Source organism: Cavia porcellus, unplaced genomic scaffold (assembly GCF_034190915.1).
Source record: "Cavia porcellus strain 051 isolate PalLab524CR breed Dunkin Hartley unplaced genomic scaffold, mCavPor4.1 scaffold_22, whole genome shotgun sequence".
Taxonomy (NCBI): domain Eukaryota; kingdom Metazoa; phylum Chordata; class Mammalia; order Rodentia; family Caviidae; genus Cavia; species Cavia porcellus.
Genome location: NW_026947505.1, coordinates 44,793,808 through 44,814,772, shown reverse-complemented (window position 1 = coordinate 44,814,772; position 20,965 = coordinate 44,793,808). Strand labels below are relative to the sequence as shown.

The 20,965-nt window shown below is 34.8% G+C and overlaps 1 protein-coding gene across 1 annotated transcript; it reads right to left on the bottom strand.

Annotated features, from left to right (window-relative positions):
- Window positions 1-1,079: 1,079 nt before the first annotated feature.
- On the bottom strand, window positions 1,080-1,320 carry LOC111758251 (negative regulator of P-body association-like). Its single transcript, XM_023567116.2, has one exon. The coding sequence runs from the start codon at window positions 1,281-1,283 to the stop codon at window positions 1,080-1,082; it is 204 nt and encodes a 67-aa protein (XP_023422884.1). The 5' UTR covers window positions 1,284-1,320.
- Window positions 1,321-20,965: the final 19,645 nt, after the last annotated feature.

The window sequence follows — 20,965 nt, the reverse complement described above, 5'->3', positions numbered from 1 at the left end:
ATTCTGACTGGCCATCTTCTTGTTTAACTGCTGCATATGATATATGGATCTTCATGGAGATTTTAATTTTTCTAGACAACTATACAGTTGCAGGGCCTATAATTAAACAAATGATATAGGCCTTCCAAAATAAAGGAAATTCTTGCATTTAGGTCATTGGATACTAAACCATTTCCCAGGTCCTCATTGTAGAAGCAGGCATAGTATATCATATCAAGAGAGTTATTTATGACACCAAGTATATATATATATATATATATATATATATATATACTTTATAAAAGATAGAGCATTATTATATTTTCATAGTGAGACAAAGTTAATCTTGAAAGCTGGTGAGAATAGTAGGTTTATATGATCGATGAGTGGTGTACTTACTGAAATGGGAATCTGTAATATAAGTCTCATTTCCCTTTTTAAAAAAATTTTATTTTGAAAGTATACAACAGAACAAGTCAGAATAAAGCCAACTAACATCGTACAGTGAAATTGGTACAGCACTTCACAGCAGGTTACTGGGATAACAATAATAGGTATCACAGTATATTTTGTTGTCTTTATAATAGTTGTTCTTTTAGTCACATATATCAAAATGAGATGAAATATAGAACACTATAGAACTTATGAAAACAGAATATTGAATAGAGCAGTACCAGTAATTAGAAAAGAGCAAAACAGTAATAAAAATAGTTGCCTTCAAAGAAATGGTAGAAGGATTTCCCCCTTATTTGCTATGGTCAACCTGCCAGGAGATGCTCAGATTTCTGGTTCCCATTTGCTAATGGGCGGGGGGGGGGGGGATAGAGGAAGTGGGATATTTGACTCTAGGCCATGTAGCAGTAGGTTCACTATTGCTAAGCAGGGAGGCAGGATGGTCATTTGTTTTCACAGCTTCCTCAGTTCCAACATGGCATGGATCTCAGGAGACACTGCTAGTTCTCCCCCTGGAAGGGCTGCAGTGGACCACACTGCTGCCGCTTACTAGGGAGGTGAGGTGCTTGCTTGGCTTCCCAGAGTCCTAAGTTCCACTGAATTTGTGGCTGAATTCTGATTTAAGGTAGAAAACCCTTTGTATTTCATTACTTTTCAGGAGGAGGAGGGTGTGACTTCAGGCCGGCTGATGCAGGAGGTGCAGAGAGGAGAGTGGTAGTACCCGCATTGGGAGTTCCTTCCGGATAATCCCACCGCGGAGCCAGGAGGCAGCGTTTTTTTGGTGGCTTGGCTTCCTGAGTGCTTCCCAGTGGAAGTGTGGATCTCCCGGATGCACAAGATTGGTCTTCCATAAGTATTACAGGACCTAGTCAGTTTTCTCTACTGACCCCAGAAATCCTAAAGACCTGAGATGGTGGCGGATCAGTCTCATTTCACTTGATAAGCTCCATTCAGTGATTTATTTCTTTTCTACCTTTTTCTTTAACAGGTGGAAGAAAAATAAAACCCTCATATTGAAGTAGAAACAAAAAAATCATAATTTTTTTCCAAAGGGATTTCTAGGAAGATTAGACTGGATTTTTTTTTTTTTTTTTTTTTTTTTTAGTGGTGGTGGTGGTGGTAGTGAGGATTGAACCCAGAATCTTAGTACTGAGCTCCATCTCTAGCCCTTTTTATATATTTTGCGAGAGGATCTTGCTATGTCACTAAGTAGCACAGGTTGGGGTTGAACTGAATTTTTGATAAAGTCTGGCAAACCAGCTCAAGTGTTACCTTGAATGTTTACTTGAATTTATTAAAAGCTCTGTGATTTATGACACTTTTCTGTTCTATGAAAAACTGAAGAAGACTTTTTAAATAGCTCACATTTAATTATTTTAGAATAATTATTTGTCATCTTTACAATTAGCATTACCAGTAATATTACTACTTCCCAGTTTTAGTTCAATTTTCATCTATTAGAAATAAACATGGAATAGTTTTTACCCCCTGATGGAAATGAAAAATGGTGACCATTAATGTCTTTTCACACAGTAACTGTGCTTGTTATGATGATTTAGACGAATTCACTGGAACAGGCATAATGTCTGACTTTAGCTCTGTCTACAGAATGGCAGATACAGATCATTTGCTAAAAAATTTGCAACAGTGCTCAGTGTATGTCTTGATTTTTATTATCAACAATAAACTATATCATTAAAGGAGGCTAATATTTGATTTTTATGAACTTCATCTGATACAGTGGACCAGGACTGCAGAATGCAGATGTATGCTTGAGTTTGGGCAAATATATCCTCTTTATCTGATTTTCCTAGTTGAGTATTTCTACTTATGATACTTGAGAAAAGATTACCATCATAGTTGAAGTGTCATTACTAAATCTACATCATTAGATAGGAGTCATAAAAGGTAAAAGAGAATATTCTCTCAACAAGAAAAACTCAGCAAGACGTGGCAGGCAGAATAGGAAGAGACTCTATCCAGTGCATTGTACTTACAGTTGATGATGGGAATGTACTTTCATGAAATCTATTCAATAGTTGGAACAGACATGAAAAACCTAATGTACAACAGAGATAGACTGAAAGTTGCTTTCTAGGACCCTCGACTAAGGATCACACTTCTGTGCAAAAACAGCCTTAAACTCTGATTTCTTTTTCTCTTGGGCTACTTGTAGAATATTTTCATGTGAATAGTGGGCTGTTTCTGTGCTGCATAGATAGGAAGAGAATACGCTCTTCAAATGGAAGTAAAGTTCTAACAAGCTAAATTTCTTTACTGCTTTAGTTTAAGCTTACTATGTCCGAGCAGTATGGGTGCTTGGTTCTGTAAATAATCAGTTACCAAATACCTTTTAGGTTCTGAGGTTGTGGTGGTCAGTAACACCCTGAGGCTTATTCTTAGAGTCCTGCCTAGTAAGGCTAAACTTGAGTAGAGAAGCTGTAATGACATGCATAATACTTTTAGGTGTTGTCCTTGTACCTTTTTAGATGGATCAAGGTTTTGATCTGCCCAGTTCTGCTATTGTTGATAGCATCACAATTTAAATCTAAAATTTCCCCTCAGAGTTTTTTGTGTTCAGGCGTGGGACTTTTAGAAGGTGACTGGATCATGAAGATGTTATACTAATCCATAAAATGACTCATTGATGAATCCATGACTGGATGTGCTGTTAGAAAGTGGGGCCTGGTCAGAACAGATAGACCACCGGGGGACTGACCTGAGAGAGTGTATTTTTGCTTTGCTTCTCTTTCTGCTTGCTGGACGCCATGAATTGAGAAGCTTTTCTATTTTGTTCTGCTGTGTCATTTTTGCTTTGAAGTCAGCCACTCAGGAACTGAACCTTCTGGCACCATGAACCTAACAAACGTCTCCTTTAAGTTTCACATGTTATATATTTCCCCCCACCAAGGGAAAGAGAATAATACAACTAGTGTGCTGCTGTACACTTTGAGGCCTTATAAGAGGTGGATGTAATTGCTCCCATGATGATACATTTTACTAGCTGCCCAAACATGATTCACTTGATTAGTCCATCAAGACTGAAATATTCTAGAGCTTTGCATATTTCAATTTTTATATAAGACCATATTGCCATGATGACATGACACTTATCAGTCAATAACTACTGATAAGTAGTTTTTAGCTTTTTCTTCTTTGTTTGGAAGTTTTGTCATTTGTAGACCGTCATCCAACTTGTGCCTTCTGTTGCAGCAAATGAATTAGGCAAAGGAACTGTACGAGATTTTGAGGGATCGACAACTGCATGGTGATTGGGAGAGAGTCAAATAAGCATTGTCCTGGAAAAACCTTTCTAGCTGCTCTGGGCATCAGTATTAAGGACACTTTAATTCAATTTGTTTTCACTGGGATTTGAGAATTCTCTAGTTATTTCAGTTTCTCAATCTAAATCTCTTACTATTACTCTTCTGGTCTGCAAAAACAATGTATCAAAAATATTGGTTACTTCGTGTTTCATACTGAAAATATGTCTAAGTTTTCACTTGCATCAAGCATTCCTGAAAAAGTATTGTTGATAAAAGAACCATATTTGGGTGTATTCCTGAGGAGCAGTTAAATGTCAGATGTTGCTCTGCGGATACAGAAGTGCAAAAACTCAAGCAAAAATACAAATATGTCCCTGGGCATTGCTAACTTTCTGTTGGGGGAGAAGAGGAATAGATAACAAAAAAGATAAAGGAAGTGTGTGAAAAAGGTAACAATGCAAAAATACACTTGCTTCCTGGAAAAATCAAGGTCCTGAGTTCAATTCCTGGTACCAAAATAAAATCTGTTGGTATGAAAAATACATTTGTCTTGTTAAAAACTGCTAAACTTGTGGTACATTATTATGACATCAATGGAAAACCAATATGTTGTGTATATCAAATATTTATTTCTATTTCTTTTCTAAAATTTTTATTTTAAAGAAAATAAAAGCAAACAAAATAAAATAATAAAGATAATCAAAACAAAGCAATGAGAATGATACAGAACTTCAAAAAAGATTATGGGAAATCAGCAATAAAAGGCCACATAATGCCTTTTTGTTATATTCAAAATAGCTGTCTATCCCATAAGACATATTGAAATCAAACAAAACAGAACAGGAAAAAAAACCAATAAAACAAAACAATGAAAATGACAGGATTTCAAAACAAGATAATAGGAAATACATTACCTATACTTTCATCTTCACATTATCTAGTGTACATTTTGGATCACACTACTTCAGTTTTTTGTATAAGGAGACAACAAAATGTTCACCCATGTGAGTCCAAACCATTTCACTCATAAGCATGATCTTAAGTTGCATCCACATACCAACAAGAGTCTTGCACTTATCCTTCCTATGGCTGCATAACTTTCCATTGGATAAAAAAATATATATTTCCTATCCATCCCATGGTTGATGAGCAAGCTACCCCTGCTTTTTTCTGGGTTCTCATCACATGGAGCACTGTCCTGTCTCTTCCAACCTTCAGCCCATGAACTTTCTTCTGAGGCAATATGTTTCCTTTATACAGAATATGGATGGATTCTTTCTCCTGACCCACTCTGCCTGTGTTTGTATTTATTGGTGAGTTGAGGCCATCTACATTAATGGTAATAATTGGCATGCCTAGGTTCATCTCCACCATGCCATCCTTCTGCCATTGGTTCCCCACTTTTCCCCTCCATTCAGTTGCTTGCCCTGCTCAGTGATCCTCCTCTGCTACTGTTCTGGAACCATGGTCATCTTTATTTCTGCCTAAAGTATGCTTTAGCACTCTTTGTAGGGTTGGTTTGGTGGCCATAACTTCCTTCCGTTGTTCTTTATTGTAAAAGTTTCTTATTTCTTAATTTTGAAAGGTAGTTTTTCAGGATACATCAATTTAGGTTGGAAGGTGTTTTCTTTCAGGGCTTGAAACACTTCCCTCCAAACTCTCCTTGGCTTGATGGTTTGTATTGAGAATTCTGCTATGATTCTGATTGGTTTTCATTTATAGGTGATCTGTTTATTTTCTCAAACAGCCTTTAGTGGTCTATTCTTGTGCTGATTTTCTGGGATCTTTATTATATGTGTGGGTGTAGATTTATGTTGGTTATGGTTACTTGGAGTTCTATATACATCACTTATCTATATTTTAGGTTCTTTCTCCAAGTTTTCTGCTATTACTAAATAATCTTTTATGTCATTTGTGTTGATCTCTGCTTTTTTGCTCATTTTGTCAGTCTTAAATTATTTTTCTTTGTGTCTTGCAGCAATTGAATTCTTATTCCCTTGTTCCTTGTTATTTTTAAGAGATCTTTCCTTTTGTGATTGCTAGCTACAATCCTGTCTTCAAGGTCTGAAAGTGTATTTTCAATTTCTTTCAAGTGGTTCTGTCAGCTTTCAATGGAAATTTTCATTTTCTGGTTATCTCTTTGAATTTGATTCATATATTATAGTTCTCTCTTGTGTTGTTTATTCAAAGTTTCAATCATTTCCAATGCTTTTTAAAAAAATCTATGTCTTCTTTAGATATGCTCAGCTTTTCCTTCACTATGTCATTTGTTCTTTTACTTGAGCTATTATTTATGATATGATTACTTTTACAGTCTCATGAGGTTGTTTCTTTACTGCAGTTGCTATCCTTTCAGAAACTTCAGGTGTGTGACTTCAAATTTATTTTATTTATGTATCTCCTAGACTTGTTATTGAGATTGCCTTTTGGTCCTTTGTCTTAACATTTTCCTGGATTCCTCTGGACAAACCAGTTGTGAATTTCCAGGTGCTTTCCACCTTGGGTGCCTGTCTGAAGTGTGGGAAAATGGGCAGGCATTTGGTCTTCTTCTATCCTAGGTTCCCAGGGAGGCAGCAGGGTGCGAGGTTGGCTTCTCCAGACACACAGCTAGACTGAGGCTCCTATGGCAGCAGGTATGCTAGAACTTGACTGGCTTGTTTTTCCCACCAGTACTGGCTATCAGTCCCTGATGGCAGCTGGCAGGTTCACAGGTGTTTCTATGTTTGGTTCCTCCTTCTGGTATTTTCTGTTCTGTGATAATACCCTTGTTGCTTCCCAGAGATATGTTGTGTACAGACCTCATCTTGTTCTCTGAATATGGGAGCTAAGACTGGTCTTCTGTTGGTGAAGTTCTCCAGAGTTCAACTACTGTCTCCTCACTGTTTCTTCAGTTGCTTCCACATTACTAGCCTTACTGAGCACTTCCCACTCCAGGGGTGTGTGTATGTGTGCACCTGGCTCTTGGAATTCCTATAAGACTTAAACTATTCCAGCCAGCCCTCCCTTGGGATGTAATGGATATGTCCCACATCACAAACATTGTTTTCCAATCAGCTCAATGTCTGGGATGTAATGGAAGGGCATAGAGCAGACTCAGTCTCTTTCAGCTGAAGATAGACTTTCAAACCTTGAAAATAGGATCAAGGCTAGTGATCATAGCAAGGGACCATGAAATAACAATTCAGTAGATCAAAGAGGATGCAAAGAAAAATAATATAGACTTATGAGTGTCAGTGAAGAAGCAGAAGTCAACACAAATGATATTTAAAAAACTATTTGCAGAAGTAAAGGCAGAAAATTTCCCAAACATGGAAATGAAATCTGACATGCAGATAAGCAAGGCATATAAAACTCCAGTTATAACCAAAATAAATCTTCACCCAGACATATAACAATCAAAAGCCCAGATATTCAACACAAAAATGGAATATTAAAAGCTACTACAGAAAAGAAACATCATCAATAAAGGAAAACATTAGAATCACAGCCAACTTCTCAACATAAACCCTCAAATTGAGAAGAGCTAGGAGTGAAATATTTTAAGCCCTAAAATAAAACAACTTTCAACCTAGAATGATGTACCTTGCAAAACTATCTTTTAAAATTAGTGGGTAACTCAGATACTTACACGACAAAGAAGAAATTCATGAGCACAAATCCAATCCTACAAAGAGTACTGAAAAATACTCTAGATTGTGATGAAATTGCCCAGAGTTTTGACAACATCAAAAAGAAATCACCAGGTAGGGCAAGCAATTAAACAAGAGAAAAAAACAGAACCAGCAACAGGAAAATAACATGATGAAGATAAACCAATACATATTGATTATAACAATCAACATAAATGGACTCAATTTACCAATCAAAAGAAACAGATTGGCAGAATAGATCAAGAAACAGAACCCAAAAATATGCTGTATACAGAAACATATTTAACTCAAAATGAAACTCATAGACTGAAAATTAAAGAAAGGAAAGCAATACTTCATGCAACAGGAACCCAGAAACAAGCAAAGATAGCTATCCTGTTTGTAGACACTGTGAACCTCAACCCAAAAATGATCAAAAAAGATAAAGATCACTACATACTGCATATGTGATCAGGGGAGAACTTCAAGAGGAAAAGATAACCATCATAAATGTATATGCACCAAATATAGGTGTTCCCAATTATATAAGACAAATATTAATAGATATGAAAAATGAAAAATGCAATAGGACAATTATAATATGAAAACTTAATACCCTATTGTCACAAAGGAATAGATCAACTAGACAAAAAATCAACAGAGAAAATAACTGAATCAAATTTGTGCACAAATGGATTTAATAGACCTTTTGAGTAATCCATCCAACATATTGAAAATACACATTTTTCTCATCTGCACGTAGGTCATTCTCTAAGACAGACCATATATTAGCTCATAATACATGCTTAAGTAAGTGCAAAAGAATTGAAATTATCTCATGCATATTATTTAACCATAGTGCAATGAAATTGGAAACAAATGACAAAAGAAACTGCAAAGAATTTCCTGCACTCATGGAAATTATATTACACTTTCCTCAACAATCAATGGTTCTCAGGTGAAATTGCAAAAGAATTAAACAATATCTACCATCAAAAATAGTAACACAACATACCAGAATCTGTGAAATGCAAACAAAGCAGTCCTGACAGGGAAATATACAGCAATGAATTCTCACATCAAGAAAACAGAGAAAGCATAAATAAACAATGTATAGCTATCCCTAAATCGTCTTTAGTAACAAGAGAGCAAGGCAAATCCATATCCCATAGATGGGAGAAAATTATAAAGATCAGAGCAGAAATTTACTAAGTTAAGACTAAGAAAACAACAAAAAGAATTAATGATTTGAAGAATTGGTTCTTTGACAGAATGAACTAAATTGATAAACACTGAGCTAACCTTATTTTAAAAAGGAAAGAAAAATGTCAAATTCATGCAATTCAGAAACAAAAAGGGTGAAATTATCACAGATCCTGTGGATACTGAGATCATGAATACTTACTTCAAAAATATTTACTCTCATAGGATGGAATACAGAAAAAAAATGACAGATTTCTAGATAAATGTGAATTACCAAAGCTGAATCAAGAAGACACAAAAATTCAGAAAAACTCAATATCAATTCATGAATTTGGAATTGTAACTAAAAACTAATCAGCAAAGAAAAGCTCAGGTCTTGGTGGATTCATGGTTGAACTCTACAAGAAATTTAGTGAAGATTTAATGCTGATATGCCTCAAACTCTTTAAGGAAATTTAAATGGAAGCAGTTCTTCCAGTAACCCATTTCTAAAGGCAAGTATTACCCTGATACCAAAACCAGTGAAAGACACAACCAAAAAAGAGAGTTACAGGCAATCTCCCTAATGTACATAATTGCAAAAAATCCTAAAAAAAAATAGTAAACATAATGCAACAAATCATCAAGAAGATTATACACCATGACAAAGATTTATCTAGAATGCAGAGATGGTTCAACATATGCAAATCAATAAATATAATACACCATATTAACAGAGTCAAAGACAAAAATCACATGGGCATCTCAATAGATGCAGAAAAAACATTTGATAAAATTCAACACTCATTCATGATAATAACCCTATAAAAATTGGAATATATAGTGTGTACTTCAATCTGGTGAAAGTCATTTATGACAAACCACAGCCAATGTCTTACTAAATGGATAAAAACTCAAAACTTTCACTCTAAAATCAGGGACAAGACAAGAATGTTCACTATCACCACTCCTATTCAATATAGTTCTGGAAACATTGACCATAGTAATTAGAAAAGAAAGAGGTGTAAAAGAGATAAGGAAAGAAAGTAAGAAGTCAAATTATCATTATTTGCAGATGACATCTTACTTTACATAGAAGACCCCAAAAACTCCACCAAACGTCTACTAGATTTAATTAAGCAAATTCAGCAATGCAGCTGAGTACAAAGTCAGTATTCAGAAATCAATAGCATTCTTATACACAAACAGTAAAGTCAAATTGATTTTGGGGAAACAACATCTTCTACAATAACATCCCCAAAATTGAGATATTTAGGAATCAATCTAACAAAGGAAGAAAAGATCTGTATATCAAAATCATAGTTCTCTGAAAAAGGAAATATAAAAGGATCTATGAAAATGGAAAGATATTCTCTGCTCATGAATGGGAAGAACTAACATTGTGAAAATGGCCTTGCTTCAAAAATTTTTATTCATATTTAATGCAATCCTGATCAAAATAGCATTAGCATACCTCACAGATCTGGGGAAACATTTCTAAAATTCATCTGGAAGCAGAAGAGACCTAGAATAGGAAAGATGATTGTGAACAAAAAACAGCAAAGCAAGAGGCATCACAATCCCTTATTTGCAATTATACTACAAAGCTATTGTAGTAAAACCAGTTTGGTACTGGCAAAACTACATATCTGAGGATTAATAGAACAGAATAGAAGATATAGACACAACTACAAACCCATTCAGCCATATTATCTTTGACAAAGTGGTCAAACTGGAAAAAAGATAGCCACTTAAATAAACGCTGCTGAAAAAACTGGCTTTGCACATGCCAAAAACTTAAACTGACCCATGTCTATCATCATGTACTAAACAAGTCAAGATCAAAGATCTAAATATTAAAACAGAAACACTAAATTTACTGAAAGACAAAGCAGACAGAAATCTCAATGCATCGGGATAGGCAGATAGTTCATGAACAAAATGAAACCACATGAGAAGTACTTCAAAGATGCAGCAAGTGGGATCTTATCTTATTAAAAAGTTTCTACACATAAAAAGTGGAAAGAATCTCACAGATGGGAAAAATGTTTTTGCTAACAGTTCCTAAGAAAAAGGACTGCTATCGAGAATGAATAAAGAATTGAAAAAAATTCAGGCCCCTCAAAACCAAAGACCCAATCCACAAATGGGCATCTGAGATCAATACACAATTCTCATATGAAGAAACACAAATGGCAAATAGGTATAAAAGCTATTCAGCATCATTAGTCATTTGGGAAATGCAAATTAAAACAATATTGAGATTTCGTCTCCAGAAAGAATGGCCAAGATCAAGAAATCAACCAATATCAAATGCTGGAGGGGTTGTGGAAACAGGAACTCTTCACTTTGGTTGGTGGGAGTGTAGATTGGTGCATGCACTGTTGAAATCAATGTGGAGATTCTGCAGAAAGGTAGGATTAGAAGTCCCATTTGACCCAGCTGTTCCCTTTCTGGTCACTTCCCCAGAAGAATTAAAAACATCATACCACAGTGATATATATGCACTCATGTTTGTAGCAGCACGATTTGTAATAACCAAATCTTGGAAACAACCCAAATGCCCATCAGCTGAGGAATGAATAAAAAAAGTTGTGATATTTTATGCAACAGAGTACTATTCAGTTATAAAGAAGGATGAAATTAAGGCATTTATGGATAAGTGGATGTTTCCTGAGACCATATGCATAAGTCAAATAAATCAGACTCACATGTGTAAATATCATATTATATTCCTAGTGTAGGAAACAGAAGGAGAAAATAAGATCTCAAATCTTCAGTAGTAATTGTTAAAGGGTAAGAAACTGCTCAGTGGGAAAAAATAGCTGGGATATGGTATAGAAGGAAAGAAAGAAAGGAAAATAAACATATAAATATATATATATATTTACATATATACATACATAAATAGCTAAGATGACTTTTCTACAAATTCTATTATTTCTTGAAAAAGAACAGTTAATACTCACATGGTTTGATCCATTTTGCATGTATGTATCTGGTAATCTAAGCAACTCATTGTAGGATAATAACAAGCAATATAACAACCACTGTTAAATAACTATCATATTGTTTTGAAAGCCTCTATTATTTTTTGGAGGGGTTGTTATTGTTGTATGTCTCTTTTGCTTTTTGTTTTGTTTTTATGTTTAAAATTTAAAAATTCAGTTGATGTCTTAATTCTGTTTTCTGGGTACCTTGTTTTCTTTTTTGTCTTTAAAAATAAAGCTGTGATGAACATGAAAAATTAAATAAAATGTTTTATATGTTAGATGGTGATTGTTGAGGAGTACTAGAAGTATTGTTGAGGAAAAGAAGCATAAACAGCTTCACTGAGAATGGTATCTGAGAAAGGAAGTGAGAAATCGAGCACATCTTTGCAGAAGGATGAGCAAGGGGCAGACCATGAATCCAGGTGGCAGCCACGCATGTTGAAAATGCAGCACGTAGTGGCCACATAATGGAGAGTCTGAGATATGGGGAGACTGCGAGATGAGGGCTGGGGTGAGCTGAGGGAAGGTATAGTTTACAAGGCCGGGATTTTTGCTTTTATGAACTTAGTTGGTGTATTTGAGCTTTTAATCCAGCTGCGAGAAGGTTGGCAACTGTGAAGAATTGGTTGATCATGGAAATTTTAAGATAAACAATTAAATAGCTTTAAAATCTCTTCACATATGGTACTTTTGTATAAGAGACATTCAAAAAGGATCAGACAGCAAGTGTTTAATGGAAAAAAACAGTCAAGGTAGTTTGAACATTTATGACAATACGCTATCTTGTCTTTAAAAAATTGTGCCTTAGTAACTTATTAATCATAGATATCCAGCACAAAAATGTTGAAAAATATTTTTCTTTTAAAAAAATTTTAATGCCTACATGTTTTGAGATGTATCTACTATTTAGTATTATTTTTGTCTTGAGACAATAAACAGATAATTTTTTTAATTTAAAGAGAAAAAAAGGAAATAAAATAAAAAAGCAGAAAAGGGTACAAATAATACAGAATTTCAAGGAAAAAATACAGTAAGATATCACTAGTTAATAGTTTACATATTGTCATCTTTGAAATAGTTATCCAAATTATAAAATTAAAGCATGTAAAGTGAACATTCATACAATGAGATTGCAGATTGTGCCGATCAATAATCCAACAAAAGTTAAGTAATATGGATTTCCATCCTACACACTCAAACATACATGCAGTTATATCCCTTAGACCACCTTCCTTTCCTCTCTTTTTAATAACAATTACACTTTTTGGGTTTTTTTCCTCCCAAAATTCTTATTATTATTTTTTTTTGGAGAGAATAAAACCTAACATGGCTAAACAAAACAGAGTTGGTTAGAATAAAAGGATGGGCATAGTACATGATGTAAAAATAGAATATCAGGTAATCTAAAATGGTTACCATTGTGCCTCTTGCTATTTTTTAAAAAAAGTTGCCTATATTGTCAGGTATAATAGAATTAATCAAAACAGTACAGAAAAGACCAATAAAACCTACACTGGAGACCTTACAGGATTTCAAAAGAAGATAATAGTCAAACCATAATGGGCATCTTAGTGAATCTTATTGCCTTCAAAGTGGTTGCCTATACCCTCAAACTTGATACTATCAAACAAGATAGAATATAGTAAAATCTGACAGAACAAGATGGGGAGAGCAATACTAGGGATCGTATCAGGTTAATAGGAAAACAAAAAAGCTACCATAATATATCCCGCTATTTTTTAATTTAGTTTTTCCTTAATTGAAAAAAAAGTAAGAAAAAAATAGATTAATCTTAAAAAAGGGTGGGATGGAGGTAAAATAGGACATTGTATTAGAACAACACAGGTCAGAACCAAACAATTTAAGCATCATTATGATAAACAGATAGATAGTTTTGAATGAGAATCTCAAAACAAGTAAAGTTTGCAGAATATTATTTTTTGATGGTAACATTGTATGTGTATATAGGTAGAATCAAACTCTTTCATATGTGTTTTGTTTATCAGCATAAACACATTTCACATTTCATGATGAAAGACTATTATTAAAATTTTGTTTCAAAAAATATATCATTTTAGATACTACTTTTTTTCTATTTTAAAAATCTGCTTACTTACCTGCACTCATAGCACTGAATAATTTATGTTATTATAATTTACTTTTTCCAACATTTAAAAATGAGTTGTGTCATTTAATACTGAACAGGAAAATTCTTCATCTTTCTCCTTTAACTCTCCAGAAATAGTAACAGGTTGAAAAGTGTAGTTCTATAACTCTGCTATGCACCAATCTGTCTGCATCTGCACATTTACATATATACAGCATCTGACCTCACCATAAGTCTTTTCTGAAAACCTGCTCAGGTCACCTGTTAGTGTGTCTGTTCAATTTAATGCCATTATCCTACTCCTTTCTTTTTAATTACTAGAAATTCCATGGAATATTCTGTGAATATTTTATTATATCATTATGAATAAATATTTAATACATTATTGTGAATATTATAAATATTTTAATATTACATATTAATTATATAGTAGCGAAAATCACTAAATATATATATAACATTTTTGTTTTTAGAAATAGCAATGTTTCCTTTTAGGCTCTCCTTTTAATCAACTGAGCATATTTCTCTAGGGCAGAAAGCTAAAATGGAGAATTTCTGAGTTCAGGTGTCTTTTAGTCAATACAGTACTGAAATTTTCCTCATGATCTCTTTCTTTTCATAAGCTAGCTTAAAAGTACATATGTTAACATGATAAATTCCAAAGCTAAAACTCAAGTACTAAAGAAAAGCACAATATTAAAATGAGTGACTTTATTCCTTGAATATTTTTATGTCCCAAGGTGATTCTCATTAAAACTATTTTGAGTATCAACAAATATTTTATAGGGCCGTGCACACATTTAGGTATAGTCATATTTACCCAATGTAAGTATATATTTGCACAAACTAAGGGCAAGCATTTTGGAAACACTGAAGCAATAGAGCTAAAATTTTGAAATTAATTTTGCAGACTGTATAAAACATTTCACTTATTTGAAATTCTCCTTTAAGACATCAGCATTATTATGGATAAATTTATTGTTATCATGACCATTTACTATTTGTACTTGGAACTGTAGTACAAAATTTACCTTTGTGCAAATGCAAAAATAGATAATGCTGGGCTGAGCATTTAGCTCAGCGTCATAAGTGCCTGCCTGGTGAGTGCAAAGTCATGAGTTTGATCCTCAGAACCGAAAAATAAAAAATAAAAAATAAAAAAAATAGATGCTGCATTTATTCCTTATTTCTACATTACCATACTCAGGTTTATTTTCTGTTTCATATGCTTTGTCCTGCTTGTCCAGTATCTGTGGAAATGAAGTCATAACCTCTGGTTAAGACCCACATTATATTTGCTTACTAAATGCTTGTCCTTGATCACTAATATGTCCAACCAACAGGTAAGGTGGTTGACATTCTGAACTAGCAGACACCCTGAGTCCTCTGCGTTGGCTCATTCCTGAAAGTGGATTTATCTCTGTGTTCTCTTTATCATCTTGATACGATGTACAATGACTTCCTTGATTGTTTCAAGAGATGTAGTCTAATGAGTTTACATTTTAAAATGAATCACTTTCTTACTTCAACAGAAGGCTTGGGGCTGGGGATTTAGCTCAGTGGCATAAGTGCCTGCCTTGCAAGCAGGCAGTCGTGAGTTCGATCCCTGGTACCAATAAAAACAAAAAAGACCCCCCAAAACAAAACAAAAACAAACAAACAAACAAACAAACAAAAAAAAACAGAAGGCTTTAACTGGGATTGCTATCCAGGAAAGTTATAGAGACACCAGTGGGTTTGTTATCCTGTAATATTGGATGCATATAATTGTGTATGTGGATACATGTATGTTTTCTGAGGAAAGGATTCTAAGCGCTCATCAACTGTTCAAAGGTGTGTGTGATCTAAAGACAGTTAACACTTATTTAACAGAAAGCATTTTAGTGGGTGTTGGGTGGCTAAAAACATACTACTATAAGAAAAGGAGGGCATTGAATGTGTTCACATCAGTCAGCAACTTCAGACTTTTTAATATCCCACTGTCTCGGAGGTCACTAAATATTCAAGCATCTTCCTTAGAAAATAAGCTTTCACTGGAAAATAGAAACATAGCCATTGAGAAAACAAGATGCATGTGCCTTCTGTTATGAAAAAATCATGAAGCAGGATCATTTCTTGTATAGAAAGGACCAGAGAAAAGCCACATGTTAAAAACTTTAAAAACCTTTCATGTACCATTTTTGTGAGGACCTAATGGATGTCAAAAGGAAATATGTTAATAGAGACTAAAGAAGAAAAGTGCCAGGGTCATACTTTAAGTATAATTAAGGAGGCTAAGCTATAGAACTAAGAAGATAATGTTATAGATCGGTAAACAAAATGAAGAGGGTTAGAAACCAAAAGGAGAGTTGATCTAGAAGTGCTGTAGAGCACAGATTAATAAGAATTTCCTTAGTAGGTTGCAGAAATTACAGGAACGCGCAGCACATTTAACACAACAGCTGGCCAGATGTAAATGTGTGTGTGTGGAGGAAAGAGCAATAGCTAGTTTAAACTCTGTGCTATAATGAAAATGTCGTATTACCAAGTTTGCAGAGATTATTTTAAAGCAATAATAAAGGTGACCAGCAACGACTACAAAGAAAGAATTTATTTTCATAAATGCCTTCCAGGGAAGATAAGCGCTGAAGATTACAAATTCTTAAAGAATAAAACTAGAACTGAATGCAAGGAAAAAGAAGAATAAAAAGAGGAAATTATAGAAAATTTCACTTTAATATTAATTCAATTCAACAAACGTGCTAATCACTAATAAATAAGAGGTATTGGTATCTTCAAAGACCTTTCAATACACTTATAAACTCAGTGTTGCAGTAGTACAGATGATATGTTCTACAGATAAAGAGATGAACTCTATGGTATCTCTCTCTCTGTCTTTTTTTTTTTTTAATTGGTACTGGGGATCGAACTCACGACCACCTCCTTGCAAGGTGGGTACTTATGCCGCTGAGTTAAATCCCCAGGCCCAAGAGATAAACTCTAATCCCAAGGAGTTTATATTACGCTGATGAGAGGAGTCAAGTCATGTGAACATCTAACCTTCATACAAGCAAGGATATGTTACCTGTCACAAGAGACAGTGATATCAGCATTCAGAGAAGACAAGTCAGAGGGGATGGGAAAACAAATCTGAGAGGAGGTGGTATTTACAGTAGCTTTGATGGATATGTAGAACTTTGACATTCTGCTTAATGTTTTCAAAAGGAGTAGTTACTTATGCATTGTAAAAATTATTATAGTTTGTTAGAAAGTACTTGTATATGGGATTAAGTTTTGAATGACAATCTGTGATATCTCTTTCTCTGGTCCTTTACAGAAAACCATAAGCAATTATGCATGCTTTTAGAAGCATGGAAAAGACTGAAGTGATCCCTGGAGACTGTAATGTAATGACTACCTTGCAATCAAAAAACTTGCAATCAAAAAAGTGAAAGCTTATTTATTTAAAATAAAATTTAAAGGCTGGAAATATATGTCAGTGGTAAATTGCTTGCCTAGCAAATGACAAGCCCTCCGTAAAAGCTCCAATGCCCCCAAAACAATAATCCCCAAACACCAACAACAGAAAACTCAAAAACCTTGTACAGGAAAAGAACTTTTAAAAATGCCTCTCAAGAGTAATAATAATAATAATAATAATAATTGTAACCATATTTCAGTCTATTTTCCCAAGAAACTTGTGAGTTATGGATTATATTCCTCATTATTTTTCTCTTTTTGCTGTTCTGCAGATCAAACCCAGGGCCTTACTATGATAGGTAAGTGCACTACCACTAAGATATAGCCAAAGCGTGAGGCTGTTCACTTCTCAATAGTGCTCAGAGGAATTAAGCAATTGTCACAAGATCATACAGCTATTAAGTGTAGACTTCAAACTATGTCCTATTGACTTCAAATGTGTTTTTTTCACCACTGCTTAAAAACATGCTATCACCATTTTACTTGAAGAAAAGCATATATACTACATGCTTCTACCAGAGCTCCTGTTGGAGAATAACAAAATCGATTCTAAGTGATATAAATAGGGAAATATGAAAGCATATTGTGTACAATTTTAAATCCATAAATTTAATAATATAAATGATGCAACTCACTGAGAAACTGAGACAGAAAGATTGCCAAGTTCAAGCTCAGCCCAAAATTTTGCAACATAGTAAGACCCTGTCTCAAAAAAAAACTGTTTTTTTTAAATTTTTTTTTAGGAAAGGATTGGAGATGTAGCTTTCAGAGAACAGGCCTTAGGTTCAATCCCCAGTAATGCAGCAAACTAAAACAAAACAAAACAACAACAAAAGGTTAACTGAATACTATGAAATGAGGAAACTATTATAGAAAAACAAGTTACTAAGGCAAGAACATCTCTTCTTCCTTCGTTTAGCACTGGAGATTGAATAAAGGCTTGGTCATACAGTACAAACACTCTACTACTGAACTGTATTCCCAGTCCAACCAATAACATTCGTAATAATCCCGTATCTATTAAATAAATTAAAATTGCTATTAAAACATTTAAAGAAAAAAGACAATTGGCCAGCTCACTGAATCTCCCAGAGGTTCATCAAGTCTCACCCAGAGGCTCATCAAGTCTCACCCAGAGGCTATGCATCCAGGCAGCATACCCAATTCCATGACTGCATGGATTTAGAAGCAAACCATAACTGCTTCCTCTGCACACATGTTTGCACAAGGCCCTGTGGCCACTGATCAAGCAGCCAGCTAGGCTGTAGACCATCGCTTCTCCTGAGTGTTGAGTCTCTTTAGGTCTCTTTGCCAAGAATGAGGTCCATGCAGCATCTACTCTGTCATTTCACTGGCTTCCAAACTGCAGTTCTGAAGGGAGTGTCTGTTGTGCAGATTCTAAGATCTTGACAAACTCCAAGGGGATCCTGCAGGGTAAATATGCAGCTACCTAGAAGAGGTGAAACTCATGAAGTTGAGAAATTTCCCAAATGAGAAGGGTGCTCAAAAGGCCTTGAGAGGTAAAATGTCATCATCAGCCAGGAAAGGTTGCTCTTGCACAGGATTCTAGCATTTATCTAAATAGTTCTTCATCTGGCTGGAATTTCCATCTGCCCTTTTCCCCCTTGTTTTCGGAAGGTGACCTCACCAGTATCTCAATTATAACACTCTGCCATCAATGACCCAGGCAGTAAAAATATATCACCGAATTAATTTAGTGGAAACACTAAAACATTCATGGTCTTAAAATTTTAACAGAAGCCTGTGTTTTCTCCATTAAAAAAATTAATCGGGTAGGATGTCTTTAATCAAAAGACAAGTCAATTGGGTCCACAAAAGACTAAATAATGGCATTGTAAGCAACAAATCTGATATTTGGCTGTACTTTATGGGACTGAAAAAAAATCAAAAGCAGTAAAAGCTTATATTATTTCTGTCAGTAGTCCTTTTCATAAAATGTTGTGAAAACAATCTCTCTAAGAAGGAAGCAACATACTGAGCAACAAGCCTCAGTCACAGGAAGTTCATTTTTTCTTTGGCTTACAGCCCAATGCCATCAGAACTAATTAAAAACAGAGCCACGCTGGTATGGGGTTCAGTGTTTGGGTTTTACAATAACAGAGTCACAAAGCAGGGGGATGTCTAATGAGAATAGTTTTTGAGTTTGTTTTGTAGCATTGGGCAACTATGTCAATTACTGCCACTGCAGCTCAGGGCCAGCACCCATGCTGGGATGTGAGCGAGTCTTATTGCCTTACAGATTGTGCTTCCACTTTGATGCATGTGATATGCATGTCACTCGTGTCCTGGTGCTGCTCCTTGGCTGCAGACTACAGCAGAGGAGGCTGATGCCACCTTGTTCCTCTCGGCTGAGGCCAGCTCAAACGTTACCAGGCCCAGATTTCATCTGCTGTATTAGTTATGCTCCAGTTAAAAAATGAAGCATGTCTTTTGGTTGGAAAATTACTGAAAACATAGGCCCTGACTTGCATAGCCCTATGCATGAGCTGCTAGTGAGTTACAGAGAGATGGGAAGAGCACAGAGAAAGACATACTTATCAAGGTAAAGATCAAAAGAACAAAGCAGTGTGGTTAAAGTGTCTGCTTACTTTTAGTTTATGGATAATAATAAGAAAAGCAAAATCTGTTTCCCTTTGCTTTTTGTCTCCCTCACTGAAATATTTGAAAACTAACTCTTCTGTACCCAGGAAGAACCTCTGTTTTATTTTAGTGTGAATAGTGTCTTATATATGGCCTTATATACTGGCATTTAAGAACCAACTTGAGAGAAAGACGTAGAAGGGTGAGTGATGGAAATAGCTGGTGAAACAAAGATGAGTAATTCTTAATAGAGAGTTTGCAGCTTTGTGTAGGTCTCTTCAATTTTACCAACTTCATTTTATCTTCAGATAGATTTTTCTTCTCCTATATGTAAAGGAGGAAAAGCATTCTGGTATGAAATGTAAGTTCTATTAAATATATTAAGGCAGAATGCAGTAAAAGCCTACAAAGTTTGAACCCACTGTTTTTTTTCAAATTAGCATATTTAAAGATAGCTGTATTTACTTGCATTTATTTCAATAATATATGCAGAGAAAATCAATAAATACATATTTGATAAGGGAAATTATGGAGACATTAATAAAATGTATAATAACACAAATCAGTTAACTTACATAACCAAGCAGTTGATCATTTCACTATTAATGGTTCATGAACCATTAATAGTTCATATATTCTTCTTTTATGTTTTTTGGAGCTGTGAGCAGACAAGCACATGACAGATGAAGCATGTTATAGAAGCAGATCATAAGAAGGTTAATATACATATTCCAATCTAGCAATATTTATACAGATAAATTTGAGATATGTACATGTTAACTCACCCTAATGTAGGGACAAAGAATGAATTACACAAAATAGAACTTAATTTTACACATTATTCTCACTGTGTTCACTCTCTAAACTCTTCAACAATCCGTATTAGTTTTGGAAATTCTCCCTGATGCTTTTCATAGTACACGTCACATAAAGATCTGTCTTGAGAGTTAAACATGCTAAAATTCAGATAGTCTGAGAGTACTTAAATCTCTCATGCCAGCACTTTTTAGCACTCCACAAAGAGTGCTTCATAAAGTACTCCAGAAAATCTTTGACTAGTACAATGAAAAACTACAGAGGCTGCATGTAGAGTACAAAGTCAAAACCCTGGGGAGTTCATGCTGGAGCCCTTGGTGATGTCAAGGCTAAAATAGGGTTCATATTAAGAAATAGGCCTTGGAACTCTGATGCTTGTTAATGCTGAGCCAGAAAAGGACAGGAGAATATGAAGGGAGGAGAAAAAAAAAAAGAGATATGGGAACTTTAAAAATTGATGGCCATTGACCTCTTCAAGTA

Bases quoted from the DNA above. Each gene is read 5' to 3' on its own strand.
- LOC111758251 (XM_023567116.2), bottom strand. From the start codon at position 1,283: ATGGAAGACCAATCTTGTGCATCCGGGAGATCCACACTTCCACTGGGA.